The sequence below is a fragment of the Balaenoptera ricei genome, chromosome 11 (genome assembly GCF_028023285.1).
Source record: "Balaenoptera ricei isolate mBalRic1 chromosome 11, mBalRic1.hap2, whole genome shotgun sequence".
NCBI classification, from domain to species: Eukaryota; Metazoa; Chordata; class Mammalia; order Artiodactyla; family Balaenopteridae; genus Balaenoptera; species Balaenoptera ricei.
In genome coordinates this window covers 26,206,549-26,221,635 of record NC_082649.1, presented here as the reverse complement: position 1 = coordinate 26,221,635, position 15,087 = coordinate 26,206,549, and the positions used below count along the sequence as shown (strand labels likewise).

The following is a 15,087-nucleotide window of genomic DNA, read 5'->3' as shown; positions in this document are numbered from 1 at the left end:
ATTGTGAGATAAGTGGAAACATCTGGAATGCTGTTCCTAGCTCCTGTGTGAATTTCAGGCCAGTTCAACAAATGCCATTCTTAGGCCCTATAGAACTGTGCGGAAAGTTCGTTAGTTAGAGGGGCAAGATCCACTTGGTCAGAGATAAAGACTTCTGTAGAGTATCTTTAACATCCACCTCTATTCATTGTCAAAAAAAAAGATAAAAACTCAGACATATTTCTGACCAGATAGACAACTGTTTTGATAATCATTGCTATGGATTATGCTGTGGAGTGGAGGTGACAGTGAGGAAAGAGCTATTTTTTAATAACATAATTTCTTTTAGAAAGGCAATAAATGTATAATGTTTAAAATAAAAATATAGAAAAGCAAAAGAAGACAATAAAGGCATCCATGATCTTATTACAACAGATTAATATATGTCTTTTCTGTCCTTCTTTTCCTGTATTCATATGTTGACAACATTTCATATACATATAAACAAAAATGCTATAATTCTGTACATACCATTTTGTGAAATTTTCTTTACTTAATGGAGAAGGAACATTTTTCAATTGTATTATATACTATTTAATAACATTATAGCATCATAGTATCCCACTTTAAAAATCTGTATTTTATATACTAATCCATTATTTCTTCATATTCAGTTTTTTCTCAATATTTTTCTTTCATAAACAGTGCAGACGTAAACATTCTTGAGCGTAATTTTTATGCATACTCATGATCATCTCACTAGTATAAATTCCTAAAAGTGACACTGCCATATCAAGGCATATGCCTAGTTTTAACCTTTTGATATTATTACCAAATTGCCTTACAGAAAGACTGCACATACTCTATACACATTAGCAGTATATGTGAACGAACGCCCATTCCTCAGACTTTCTACTACTTTTTTTAATATTGGTGAAGTTGATGGTTAAGGGGAAAAAAATCACTTTTGTTTTAATTTGCATTTCTGTAATTACTAATGAGGCAAAGATTGGAGAAAACTCATTAGAATAAAAAAGAATCTCTCCCTCCTTGTGAGCACAGGATAACCCAAGCCCTCTCCACATGCATTCATGTTGGTCATTTGCATTAATTATACTGATATGTCTATTCACACCCATCGTCAGATTTTAAATTTGTTCTAAAAAGCTCTTTATTTATAAAAGACATTAATCTGTACCTGTATCAAATAAGAATTTAGTGTCTGATAAAGGTAACATTTAAAATTCCCAGGGAAATATATTCGTTTCCTATTGCCGCTATAACAAATTACCACAAAATTAGTGTCTCAAAAAAACAATGCAAATGTACTGTCTCATGGTTCCAGATGTTAGAATTCTAACATTGGATTCACTGAGCTAAAATCAAGGTGTCGACAGGGCTGCTTCCTTCTAGAGGCTCTGAGAAGAAAATCTGTTTCCTCGTCTTTTTCAGCTTCTAGTGGCCACCTGTATCCCTTGGCTTGAGGATTGTGGCTTGTGGCCCCTCCTTCATCTTCAAACACATCACTCCTCTCTCTGCTTCCACCATTGCGTCTCCTTCTCCTCTGACTCCTCCTGTGTCCCTCTGATAAGGACCAATGTGATTACATCAGGCCCATTTGAATTATCCAGGATAATCTCCCAGTTTTAAAATCTTTAACTTAATCACACCTGCAAAGTCTCTTTTGCCAAACCTTCATGGGTTCCAGGAATTGGGGTGTGAACATATTTGGAGGCCATTTTTCAGCATACCATAATTGCACTGTTGCATCAATAGTGTTGAGAAAATTGACCAACCATTTGGAAAAAAAATTAAATAACTAACTTATACACTATATCAAAATAAATTCTAGATGGACTAAAGAAGGGGTTGGCAAACATTTTCTACAAAGGGCCAAACAATGAATAGATTTTTGGTCTGCAGGCCAGGTTGTCTCTGTTGCAACTCAGCTCTGCCATGGCAGCATGAAGCAGCCATAGATAATACCTAAACACATGGGCATGGCTGTGCTTCAGTAAAATTTTGTTTGCAAAAATAGGCAATGGGCCAGATTTGTCCCATGGGCCATCGTTTGCTGATCCTAGATTAAAGACACTAATGTGAAAAAAAAAAAAAATCCAATAACAGTACCAGGAAACAAACAGAAAAATTTTTATATAGTCTTTGTACAGGTGAGAATTTTCCAAACATGAAATCAAAGGCAGAAGCCATAAAAGAAGATATTTGTAGATTTGCCACTATAGAAATCAGAAAATGCCATAAAAAATACTGAACATAAGAAACAAACTGGGGAAGAAGCAGGTTCTTTTTACCCCTATCAAGAATATTACAAAGGGAGCCAAAAGGAACAAAGCCCTACTTAGAATCCCAAAATAACCTGAAAAAATTAAAATTAGGAAGAATGCTCCAGAAACCTGGAAGGAGTATCTTCTGTTTATCTTTCTGCCACAGGTAAACACCACCTATGTGTATGCAAAATAACGGAAAGCTCACGTGCGTCATAAGCCTATGAAGAGGATGGAGTGAATACTAGTTAACTCCCCTTCCGGGCTCCAGTTTCATCATCGCTGAGATGAAAGTAACAATCCCAGTCGTTCCTACTTCACAGAGTTGTTGTGAAAGTTAAATGAGAGGAAAGAATGGGAAGCAGCTTTGAAAATTATAAAGTGCCAGGATCTTGGTAAAAATCCAATTTTAACAAATACTGAATATAATGCCCAATCCAGTGATACTCCTTCTTCAGGACCAGGCTGAAAGCAATACTATTAATAATATTGCTTTGATGATACATGTGGAAGAATTCTCTTTGAAGGAAAAATCACATGCTCCTGCCTATGGAGCATTCCATTTACTTAACAAAGCTGAATTTCTTTTGGTACTCAAAAATGTAAAAAATGTAAAATCTAGACTACATTAACCATTTAATAAGCTAAAAGAATGTTACTAAGACTGAAATGCACCGCAGTGAGGGAGGAGTGAGGGTCGGAGAACACAGCAGGAGATGCAGGCAGAGACCTACGTTAGAGAGGGTGCTATAATCATGTTAGAAATTTTGGGCTTTTTCCCAGGGACAGCAGGAAGCCACTAAAGGTTTTGAGCAGGGGCGTGATGTGAACAGATCTGCGAAAAGATCACCCTGGCTCCAGGGTAAACAATGAATTGGAGAGGGACGAAAATAGCAACTAAAAGATAAACTAGAAAGCTTAAACAATAGTCCAGGCACAAGTTTATGGCAGCATGAACTAAGGTAATAGTCATGGAAGTGGAGAGAAGTAAATGAGTTACCCAAGAATTAAAATCAAGACCTAGTGATGGACACAATACGGGGAACGACAAAGATGGGGGTATCAAGAATGACAACCATGTTTCCAGATGACAGATTACTGAAAAGCAACAAAAACCATCCCAGCCTTCTTAGAATAGAGAGGCAGCTTCATCAAATCAAAACTGTAGGCATATAATTAATAATAATAATAATACTTACTGAGTAACTACTCAATGCCTGTCCTTGTGCTAAGTGCTTTACATGTGTTGTTTCATTTAAACCACCTAACAGCACCATGAGAAATGTTTTAGAATCATCTCTCCAACTTGTACATGGAAACTGAAACACTGAAGAGTTGACCTTTTCAAAGACCACCCGACAGTTAGAGGTAGAGATGGCATTTGGAGCCAAGCAGCCTACTTCCAGAGTCCTCGCTCCTAACGCTCATCCAGAGGAAGATGAGTGAGTGCTCTGTGACTGAGCAAGGCCAAGTTCATCTGGAGAAGATGCAGAGTGTCAGTCAAGATCCTCATGACCTAGAAGGAGAAAGTAAACTACAGAAATCTTCAAAGGAAGACATGGATCTCCCTTGGAAAGTTTTGTGTCAAGACAAGAGGCTTGCTACCTTCCTGGATTATGTGTCTAAGATATGATACAGGGTCAGTTATAGAAAATGGGATCCACTTTAGTAATGGTGATGCGTCAACTTGACTGGGCTTTGGGGTACCCAGAGAATTAGCCAAACATTATTCTAGCATGTCTGGAAGGTGTGTCTGGATGAGATTAACATGCGAATCCATAGACTGCAGTAAAGCAGAGTGTCCTCTCTAATGTGGGTGGGCTTCATCCAGTAATCCATTCAAGACCTGAATAGTACAAAAAGCCTGAGTGAGCTGGAACTCCTGCCTAACTGCTGAGTTGAGACACTGGTCTCTTCCAGGCTTCAGATTTGGACTGAAACTCTGGCTCTTTGGTTTCAAGCCTGCTGGCTTTTGAACTGCAACTAACACCATGGACTCCACTGGTTCTCAGGCCTTTGGACTCAGGCTACAGCTACATACACATCAGCTCTCCTAGGTCTCAGCCTCTATAATCACATGAGCCATTTCCTTATAATAAGTTTCTTCATATGTATATGTATCTATATTAATGTGTATATAAATAGGTGAATTAGTGAATGAATAAGTCACTGTATAGTCACTGTAGGCAGGGTGCTCCGGATAAATAGAACCAATGTGATATCTGTATATCTGTATCTATATCTATCTATATACCTATCTATCTATACGTATATATATGATATCACATTGGTTCTATTTATTTGGAGAACCCTGACTAATACAGAGACTTGTTCACTCATGACTAACACTGCCAAAAGGAAGTACAGAAAAACCTTTGGAACTATAAGGGCTTAGATAGGAAATTTAAGGCCTTATGTACTATTTTCATTACTTCATTCTATCAACGGTTAGAATTTTAGAAGGAAGTAGTTCACGGTTTTAAAACAAATTCATTGTTCTAATTTGAGAAACACCTTCCTAATTTATCTTTCATATGGTCTAAAGACGCTACTAGACTACCAATATTTATAACATGCCAATGACTCTGCCTTTAAGTCCCAGGGGATGGAAAATTCACTAGGCCGAACAAAGGGGAGGTCTCTATTTTTACTCTCCTCCCCTTTCAAGGATAGGGAAAAGGGTCCAGGAGGCAGCTCCCTGGTTTCTGCCTCCAATTCAAGAAAGGCCTGGAATAGGTGGGCAAGACCAGCTCTCCCCTGAGCACTGGGGCAAGTGTGTTCTCCTCTCTTCTTGGACTGACTGGCTATGCTGGACTTGTGTTCCATCAAGGGCAAAGTCCCCAGTGTCTTGTGTGGCCTTAGGGATAGGGAAGGAACACAAGCTCATTGTCCATCCCCTTCATAGCTTAGTCAAGAATTAGTCACATGATACATCGTTGTTCACGAGAGGTTCTCTTTGGCTTGGGCCAAACCCTAATACGCAATATTGATGCCTTAGCTGGCCATTCCCCGGGATGTCTTGATACATATTTACAAGAGTGGCCAGTCCAGATCAAGATCCATGTGGTCCTGAATCCCCTAACTAAAAACTATCTTACAAATCAACCTCATACTTTCAATAACACTTTCTACATATAATTGAATCTAGAAAATATCACAATGTTGTTAGACATTAGAATTTTTAATTCTAAATTTTCTATTAATTGTGTTTCTATCAATAGTGAATTTGGTTTTACTTAGTGAAGTAATTGATTGGAATTTTTCTTATTTTCCTAGCCAAACTAAACAGGTTTGAAATAGCCAGTAAAATTTTATTAATTTTCAATTCCAAATTAGTAAAAGTAGTAAAAATGTCAGATTGTCAAATATTTTAAAAGTAGACAAGCTATTGTTTTTACTTGCTCATTCTCTTATTCTGGTTAGATAACACACCTCTAATTTTAAGGAATCATCCTCTCTCAGTCTCAGACCATGTAGTTCTGGGGGGTCAATCATACACTTGCTCCATCCCAGCCAGAAAGAGCACCACTTCCCCAGCCACGGTAGCAGCTTCAGTGATGGGCTTATGACCCAAACAGGGTCAAAGTTAATCCTGAGTCTTCTGCTTAAGCTTTTCATTCAGTTATTCACACAACGTATACTTCTTGAAAGCCTACTATGAGTCCAGCCACTGTTGTAGGGATTAGGATATTGTCAATAAAAAACAAAACAAAACAAAACAGGAAAATCCCTGCCCTCATGATGCATACATTCTACTAGGGAAAACACTAGAATAAGTACAATAAATATCACAAATAAACTATATATAATATGTTATAATATTATTATTATATATTATATAATATGTCATAATATTATTATTATATATTATTAATGTATTAATAATATGTTATATTTTGACAGTGTTAAAAGCCAAACGGGAAAAACAAAGGGGGTGTGAAATTTTGATGAGGGGAAATGTTGGAATTTGCTCAGATATAGTCATTGGAAAAGAGCTCTTATTTCACCTGTAGCCACAGGGGCCTATTTCTACCTCTAAGAGTCAGATTGGAAAAGGAAGCCAGCTCAGGAGAAAGCAGAACCTAGAGCTGCAGAGAAACAAAGGCCTAATGACTTCATCGAAGCACCTGGACTCAGCTGTGCCTCCAGTTGTTTTAGTTATATGAGGCAATAAGTGCCCTTATTTTTTGTTCGAATTGGGTTTTCTGTCACTTGCCACCAAAAAAGACCTGACGAATGTCAAGATGTTCAGGTATATATAGAAACTTAAAGTATCTTATAATGTGTTTCTAAGTGGGATTCCTGCTGTACTTGGATTATTGGATAGCTAGAACTCATTTCTAATTAGCATTATACATTTACGTGTAAACACCTAAAATGCTAAGGACCTTAAAAACAGCATGTTCACTTTAAAGTGTTTAAATGAGTTCTTTAAGGTGTGCTTTATACTCTTAATGGAAGGAACCCTTTCTAGTCCATTGTTCCAAGGTCACTCTTGTCCAGATCAAGCAGTTACAAATTGTAAGTTATCTCAGTTAAGAATCAATGAGATTTTACCAGATATGTTTCTGCTATTGCACATAAAGAATAGTGGTATTTTGGATTTTTTTTGAAGCCTTGTTAGGCAACAGAGAAAATTTCTGCCTCACTTTTGTTGGTGGTGTTGGTTATATTTTCAGAGACACATAGTTAAGGACCAATCCTCATGTGCTCTGAATAGAGAACCAGTCATTAGTCACTGGCCATCCTACATGCTGAGGGTTCCAAGTCCACCGGAACCACGCTCACCAGCATTAACTTGACTGAGTAATTACCATCTGCCACAACATACCAAGTGACCAGAACGGCCGTGCTGGACTGAAGTGTGTTTGAATTTAAGATTACAGAAAGCAACGAATAGGTTTTTAATTTTTCTCATCCTTCTTCCTCTATTTCTCCTTTCGCTTTGATCTTACTTTCTTCCCACCCCTAAATCAAATAAAACGCACACACACACTCACAACAGCTGCCTTCCCTAACAACCTAATATCCTTTTGCAGCATCCTTTCACATATGCAGCAAACTGTTGAGCACAGACTTCTAGTCCCCCAAACCCACCAAGAGGACCCAGGCCAGGGACAAAAGAAGATAAGCACCCACATTGTATGTGAGCCATAAACAGACAGGGAGCAGACATTTCCTTGGGGCTTATTTAAAGGAGGCTAATCTAACTCCACCATCTGAGCCACGCCTGGACAGACCCCAGCCCCCAGCTACATGATCAACCAAGAGAGGAAATCCAAAGAAGTTCTCAGAGGTGGGGGTGAGTCATTAGCCTCAGTGAACAGCCATGGCCTTTTCCTCTCCTTCCCATACAGGGAGATCTGAGGCTACTTCTCTCCACTTAAGCAAAGAAAAAGGGCTTCAAAAGTAGCCCAGTCATACAGTTGCCTGCAAGAAAAGGAGACTGGCTTCTTTTTCCCAGGTTGGATGTCTGCATATGCAGCATATGTGTGGGCTACCCATGCTTATCTGAGCAGGGGAGAGGAGACTTAGAGAGAGAACAGAGGAAAGGGTGCTGAGAGGAACATCTCTGGTGTCTAAAGATTTGTAAGTTTCCTCTGGATCAAGTGGATTCTGGGGAAGGTAGCTTGACTTGAGCCAAATTTCTGGTGGAAGCTAAGGGGACTGCAAACCCAGGTGGGGCTTCCACACTGGAAAACAGTGGGAAGATTTCCTACAGGACTCCAGTGGTCGAGGAGAGAGAATCAGCAGTCAGCCAGTATTATCCAGAGAGGCAGCAATGCCCAGCAGAGGATACAACTGCATGGTTCAGTAAAAGGCTGGCCAACCTTCTCATCTTTCTACCTGCCCAGCACCGGCCTCACCTCTTCCACTTGCCCAGCACCTGCCTCACCTCTTCTACCTGCCCAGCACCCGTCTCACCTCTTCCACTAGCCCAGCACCTGCCTCACCTCTTCTACCTGCCCAGCACCCGTCTCACCTCTTCCACTAGCCCAGCACCTGCCTCACCTCTTCTACCTGCCCAGCACCCGTCTCACCTCTTCCACTAGCCCAGCACCTGCCTCACCTCTTCTACCTGCCCAGCACCCGTCTCACCTCTTCCACTTGCCCAGCACCTGCCTCACCTCTTCTACCTGCCCAGCACCCGTCTCATCTCTTCCACTAGCCCAGCACCCGTCTCACCTCTTCTACCTGCCCAGCACCCGCCTCACTTCTTCTACCTGCCCCAGCACCGAGAGACCACAAAATAAGAAGGATGGGTCATATGGTAATTCTATTTTTAGTTTTCTGAGGAACCTCCATACTGTTTTCCATAGTGGCTGCACCAACTTACATTCCCACCAACAGTGTAGGAGGGATGTAAGCTATTATATATAGGATGGATAAACAACAAGGTCCTACTGTATAGCACAGGGAACTATATTCAATATCCTATGATAAACCATAATGGAAAAGAATATACAAAAAGAATGTGTGTTTGTGTGTATGTGAATATATATATATATATATATATATATATATACACACACACATGTATATGGTGAATCACTGTACAGCAGAAATTAACACAGCATTGTAAATCAACTATATTTCAATTAAAAAAAGAAAAAGAAAAAAAGATGAGCTACTTGAGTCATTTTTAGTCACTATTTTAGCAAAAGAACTCTTTCTTCCAATGAAATATTACTTTAACACAAATTTAAGCTAGAGATAAAAGCAGTGAAGCAATTACTTGAGCAATTTAAACCTTTACAGCTTGATCCTCAAATACTTCATTGTTGGCAGAACCCCTGAAGTTCCCCCAGGAAACATTCAGATTTTGTGGAGCCTGGTAGGAAAACCACTGCCCAGGACACACATATCAACTCCATGCACACAATATTGTGTTTCCAGACAGCCTGATACCCTTTAGCAACAGAATATGAGTGTCCATAGACAGTACTCATAAAAAGCATGGAGTTTACATGCAGATATTTGAGAAGGGAAGCAAACTGTATTTAAACCTGCTTATTTAAACTCCTTTTTTCCTATTTATTCCTACAAAAGTCTCCTGTTCATAACATTATACTAGTGTTTTCCTCAACCATGTTCCCACATTCTCGCTTTTCCCAGAAACTTCCATTTATATTTAATGCCTGATCTTGTAATTTCTTGAAAAGGACAAAGACAGAAGTCCGTTCAAGGCCAGAAGACGGCTTTTTCTCCTAAGAAACTGTCAGCCAAATTTCTCAGGGAGGAACTGGAAATGAAGTGAGAGACATTGATAAATTTCCCTTCTGAACAATCAATAAAAGCCCCACCATCCTGTTCAGACTCCCACTGTGGAAGCAAGGGCCGTAATTAGATTGTCAAAAATTCAACTTGCCCAAGCTGACAGCGACCCCCTCGAAAGTGACATGTGATTGGCACTCGGTCTGGGGTGGTGAACCTGTATTGGCAGACCGAGGGTGGGGAGCAAAAAGCAAGAGTGAAATTTCCTCATTGAAAACAGCCCCCGAAACCCCACACTGATGAAGAATCTGCAACCCTTTCGTCATATTAACATAGCAAAGTGTGCAGCTGACAACTTACTAAGCCATCTAATCTCCACCACAGATTCAGAACCCGGCCTGCCCCATCCACTCCCAAACCCAGAAAAAGAGGAACGTCGTTCCTTCACGACCTCCAAAGCTAAAACCTCTCTCTTGCTGTGATGAAGAGGTAGACAAGAACATGAATAAGGAGAAAAATCTCCAGACAGAGATGGACCCGTGCCAAATAGAAGTCCCTCCATCCCTCACCCCTGAAAGAAACTATGAGATCATAGGCACAGGGGACTCACTGCTTTGGGGGAAAAATATCATGAGAATAGCCATAACTAACAGTGCTGGAGTGATAACCGTGTGCCAGATACTTTGGAGCAGTTCACAAGCAGTAAATCTATGAGGTGGGAACTATGTTTTCCTGGTTTTATAGAGATTGATTTGCCCAAGGTCTTAGTTGATGAATGGCAGAACTGGACTGATTTCTGACTCCAAAACTTATATAAACCACTAAAAACAGCGTTTCTCCACGTGTAGTCAGTGGGCCCCCTGAATCAAATCACCTGAGGGTTCCATTGAAATGCACATTCCTGGGCCCATGCCAAGCCCACCAAGTCAGATTCTGGAAGTGAGGTCCAGAAACCTCTATTTTTAAAATCTTCCTGAGAAGAGTCTTCCATGCACTAAAGTTGGTGAATCTGCTCCCTACAGCATCCTGGGAAGCTGAGTGAATGTTGGGTCTTTAGGGACCTTCTGGGGGCAAAGCAGTGAATCAAGTTGCTCACTGTTTTGCATACTTGACAGCAAAAGAAAATTAGTTTTTCCCTAAAGCCCCAGTGTCACCAGACCCACCTCTGGCCCTGGGAAAAGGCCAGTGAAATTATGTAACGATTTTAACCGTGATACACCACCACGCCGCCAGAGGGGAAGTCTGTTTGAGACCTCAGGTGGTGAGGGAGAGAGAAGGGAGAGGATTGATGGACCGCAGGCTGTGACTGGGATTCTCTGCCAGAGGAGGCAGAAGGGAATCCCTCTCACCCAGTGGCTAAGCTCTTTCCTACATACTATTTCTTTCAAATGGATGAGATGTGGCAACATCACCTCAATGAGGAAAACAGCTTGATTTCGCCTGTGTTCAATGTGCAAGCTCTGTGGTTCATGAGAGATTCTACTCAGGCCTATATTGACAGGGCTGTGGGGAAATGGGTAAAACAGCCATTAATGACACCCTAGTCCTGGGAATACAGGAAAGGAGAGGTGGAGGAAGAGGAAGGAGAGGGAAAAAGAGGAGAGGAAGAGTGTTGGGAGAGGAGGAGGAGGGGAGAAGACGGAAATGAGGGAAGTAGGGGAGGGAGGTGTCTGCACTCTCAGTATCCAGTAACATCACCAGGATAAAGTAGCAACACTTGTAACTTCCAGAATTCTCAAAACACATTAGAAGTATCTACTTTGCTTTAATTGCCCCATCTTAATTATAAGCAGTGGTCCTAGGGATTTTCTTAACTTGACATCTGTTAAAACACAAAGGTTAGGAGTACAGGGTACATTTACAATACAAGCACATAAAGGTATATTTGTAAACTCTTTTGCTGATCCCTCATGATAGAATGTGAGAGAAAAAAAGGGGCTGGAATGAAAGAAGCCGAGTAAAAGAATTAGGAGAGTTTCATTCTTCTTCAGGTGAATTTCCATTTCGAGCAAGAGTTGTGCCATCTTCATCTTATAGGACAGTGGCTCTCAAACCAGAGGATCCCTGTTAAGCTTCAGGATTCTTCAGATGGTCTACGGGCTGGTTGAAACACTGATCTGTGCCCTCTTGTTCTCCAGCTGTGTTTTCTCAATGGTAAACAGCAGCACATTGGGTTGGTAACCTAACTGGCTGTTAGACTATAGCAAACACTTGAAGACCATCGCTGACCTGTGAATAGACAGAAGCCCCTCATGGATCCTGGGCTACAAGATCGATATAAGTGCTTGCTGAGGAATACAGGAAGAAAAAGGTCCTCCTTAGAAGTAGAATACAAGAATCAATATTGTAGGTATTTTGAATTTCTGTCTAGATAATTGTGGGTTTTTTAATCCTTACAAAATTTATCCCCAGTGTGTATCACTCTGGCTGGTCCATGGTCAACACTTAAGAAATGCTTGATGATAAGATCTCACTTCCTCTCACAGTAAGCCAAAAAAGGCAAAAGAGGGCTTTTAGTAGACAATGATTGAGGGCCACAATTTGTGATGGACAGAGCGTTAATGGAGCAAGAAGGGTGACTCCTCAGCATAGCTGCATGCCATGCCTAGAATAACTAGTCTGTGATAGGTGGCAGGGTCAGCACAGAAATTCCAATGTACAGAATGTCACATTTTCTGGAGATCGGGCTACTATCTGGTGCCCACATTTTTGATCTGACTTTGGCTCGTGTTATGTAATCAAATGTATATAAGCATCCACTGAAAGACACTCCAAGCTCATCATGTTATACTTACATTTTCTAGTTGATACTAAGGATTATCCTGGCACATTTAGTAATTTCCTGAATCGCAAGGAAAATAAAAATGTCCATTTTGCAAAGTGGGATCAAGTTATCAAAAGGCAAACGAAACTGTAGCAGAAACACATTACAGTCTAATTCTCATTTTTTCCCAGGAATCCATAAACACCAACCCACCTGTAACAAAATTCTAGGTAGAACTCTAACTGAACCCTGTTCCCAGGGGGGTGAAAACAGCAACAACAACAACAAAGTGAAGTTGTCTCTGCTTTGGGCTGCCACCAGTGTACACAGCCATGCGTGTAGGCTAAGTAACAGTAAGTAACGATATTGGTCAGTTTTCACTAGGTTAAACTGCAGTTGCAAACACAAATCTCAGTGGTTCATGACAACAAAGGTTTATTCGTCACACACATACATAGGAGCAGTATGCAGCTCTGCCCAAGCTTAAGGAGCTGCCCCTATCCCTATGGGGGATGGGCTATTCTCAAGCAGAAGGAAAAGAGAAAAATGACCAAAGTACCACAATGGCTCTCAAAACTTCTGCTTGGCCATGCAGGACATCATTTCTGCTCACATTCCATTGACCAAAGCAAGTCCAAGGCTAAGCCCACTCTCAGTGGGACAGGGAAGTATGGTCCACCCACAGGGAGGCACTGAAAGTCACCTGACAGTGGGCAGAGGTGAGAGAAAGGGGGGCAAATGACTGAGAACCACAGTACACTCTGCCATGAGTATCATCACAGTTAATATTTCTTATTTAAGGAAGCAGGGCTCATGCTCTAATTGACTCTGTTGCCTCTGCGACTAACAGCCAAAGAGATGGAAGTAGTTTTATCATTTTCCCCATTGTCTGCACCTTGGCTAGACACACACAGCTCTGCCTCAGTTCCTCTGGTCAACTGCCTCACTCACCATGCAGGGAAAGAGTTCCATTCCTCACAGCCAGGAACTTGACTCCATACGGAAAGAAGGGGGTAGAGTGGGAACTCCCGTAGAGTTTGATCTGAGCTTTGCCTTGGAAGGGCTTGTCCTCGGACCCAATCCTTAGCTCTCCACCATCAGAAACAAGGATAGAGTGCGCTCTGAGCTCCACGGGTCCTGGGTCCAGGAAAATCAGCTTTCCTCCTAATAGCCAAAGAGAAGACAGTCAGTCTCTGGGAGAATGAGCCTCACTTCCTTTTGACAGTTCCAATGTCTGATGAAATCCTCTTCGTTTAGGTACTTCTGCTGAAATTTAGACTCATTTTATGTTGCCTGCTCTTCTAGAAGCACAGCTGAGTGGATCAGACACCCAGGAGCAGAAGCACCGTATTACTAACCTAGCTTAGGATAGCTATCACAGCTCACAGCAGCTTCATTTACAGCATTTTTAATGACAGTAACCTAAATGCCTACAAGTTTAGGACTGGTTAAATAAGAAACGAGAAGGTCACCGTTTTTACCATGTAACAGCAGCTTAGAAAATTAAGTTTAAAAAAACTGGGAAACAGTAAATGGGAAATAGGAATCGAAGAAAATATGCCAAAATTATAAGAATTACAGTAAAAGGAAGTGTAATTAGGAGGCACTATGAAATTTTTAGCACTTTAGCTGACCCACATCCATTATCCTTTTCTTTGGGCAATAGACACTAATTTCCACAAGGAACTGTTCTGCTCCATTGAATAGAATTGAGTGGGACTGTCAAACATGGTGTCTTATCCTACCATCCACTGAGTCATGCACCCAGGCGTCAAAAGGAAATGTGGAGCAAGCAAATCTCCCTCCCCAGGCTGGAGAAAATAGCATGCCTTGGCCCCTTACCCACGTATATTTTCATTCATAATGCTTAGCATCAGACATACCATATATTTACATGTTTACTGTCTGCCCTCCCGCCCCCCAGGAATGCATGCTTCATGAGGGCATTTATCTGCCTTGTCCACGTCTACATTCCCAGTGTCTAGAACAGTGACTGGGAGAAGGTTGGCACTCAATATATAATTGCTGAGTAAATGAATAAATGGTTATATCCTTTTAGAGTATCTGTTTTAAGTACCTGAATTTCCTTATAGACACACACACACACACACACACACACACACACACACACAAACACACACATACTCACTCCCATTTTCTCAGAAAGGATATTGTTATGACATTGAATCTGTAAGTCCACACATTGTCTCAATGAGCTAAAGGTAAGCCCAGAATGCGGGGGAGGCAAGTGGCAGAAGTGGCTCAAAAGGCAGATTCCACAGGCAGGAGGAGGGTCATGGTGAGGGCCAGTGAGAAGCAGAGACTCCATCTTCCAAATGTAGTCCTGAATCCAAGGTACCAAATCCTTGCGCTGGATTGTTGTTTTGTACTTAAACACATGCTGGAGGAATGAGACGGAGTGAAGAAAAAGGCCAAGATGCTTTTAGTCGTTTCTGTTATCTCCATCTTAGTACAGAGATAGTGACCAATACAGATGGAGGCCACTCCTCCCCGACCTTCTGTTCTAACATTCTCTTCAGCTTTCCTTGGCTCCTTTATCTTTGATCCTAAAGCCCGAGCCACACACCATCAATAACAGTCACAGAGTGTTTACTTGGATTCAACCTCTTAAAGTGCTCTTTCCTTTCAGCCACATTTTAGAACAACACACCCCCGTGGGTATCCAGTTTCACCATCTATAAATTGTCCATGGCTAGAACTCTTCCCTCAGAGATTTGTGGTGAGATTTCTTGAAATGATGCTTGTAGGTCTCTGGTCCTGGGTCTGACCTAGTAGACACTTAATGCAGTGGTGTAATAGCCCTACTAGACCACCTCCTTCCAA

General features: G+C 41.2%; 1 protein-coding gene across 18 annotated transcripts in view; it reads right to left on the bottom strand.

Annotated features, from left to right (window-relative positions):
- The window catches only part of PKHD1 (PKHD1 ciliary IPT domain containing fibrocystin/polyductin), a 471,129-nt gene that overhangs the window by 303,409 nt on the left and 152,633 nt on the right, over positions 1-15,087 (bottom strand). For all 18 annotated transcript variants that reach the window (XM_059938510.1, XM_059938512.1, XM_059938518.1 and 15 more), the window contains one exon: positions 13,195-13,407. In XM_059938510.1, the coding sequence (XP_059794493.1) occupies positions 13,195-13,407 (213 nt within the window). The remainder of the gene's footprint in view (positions 1-13,194; positions 13,408-15,087) is intronic.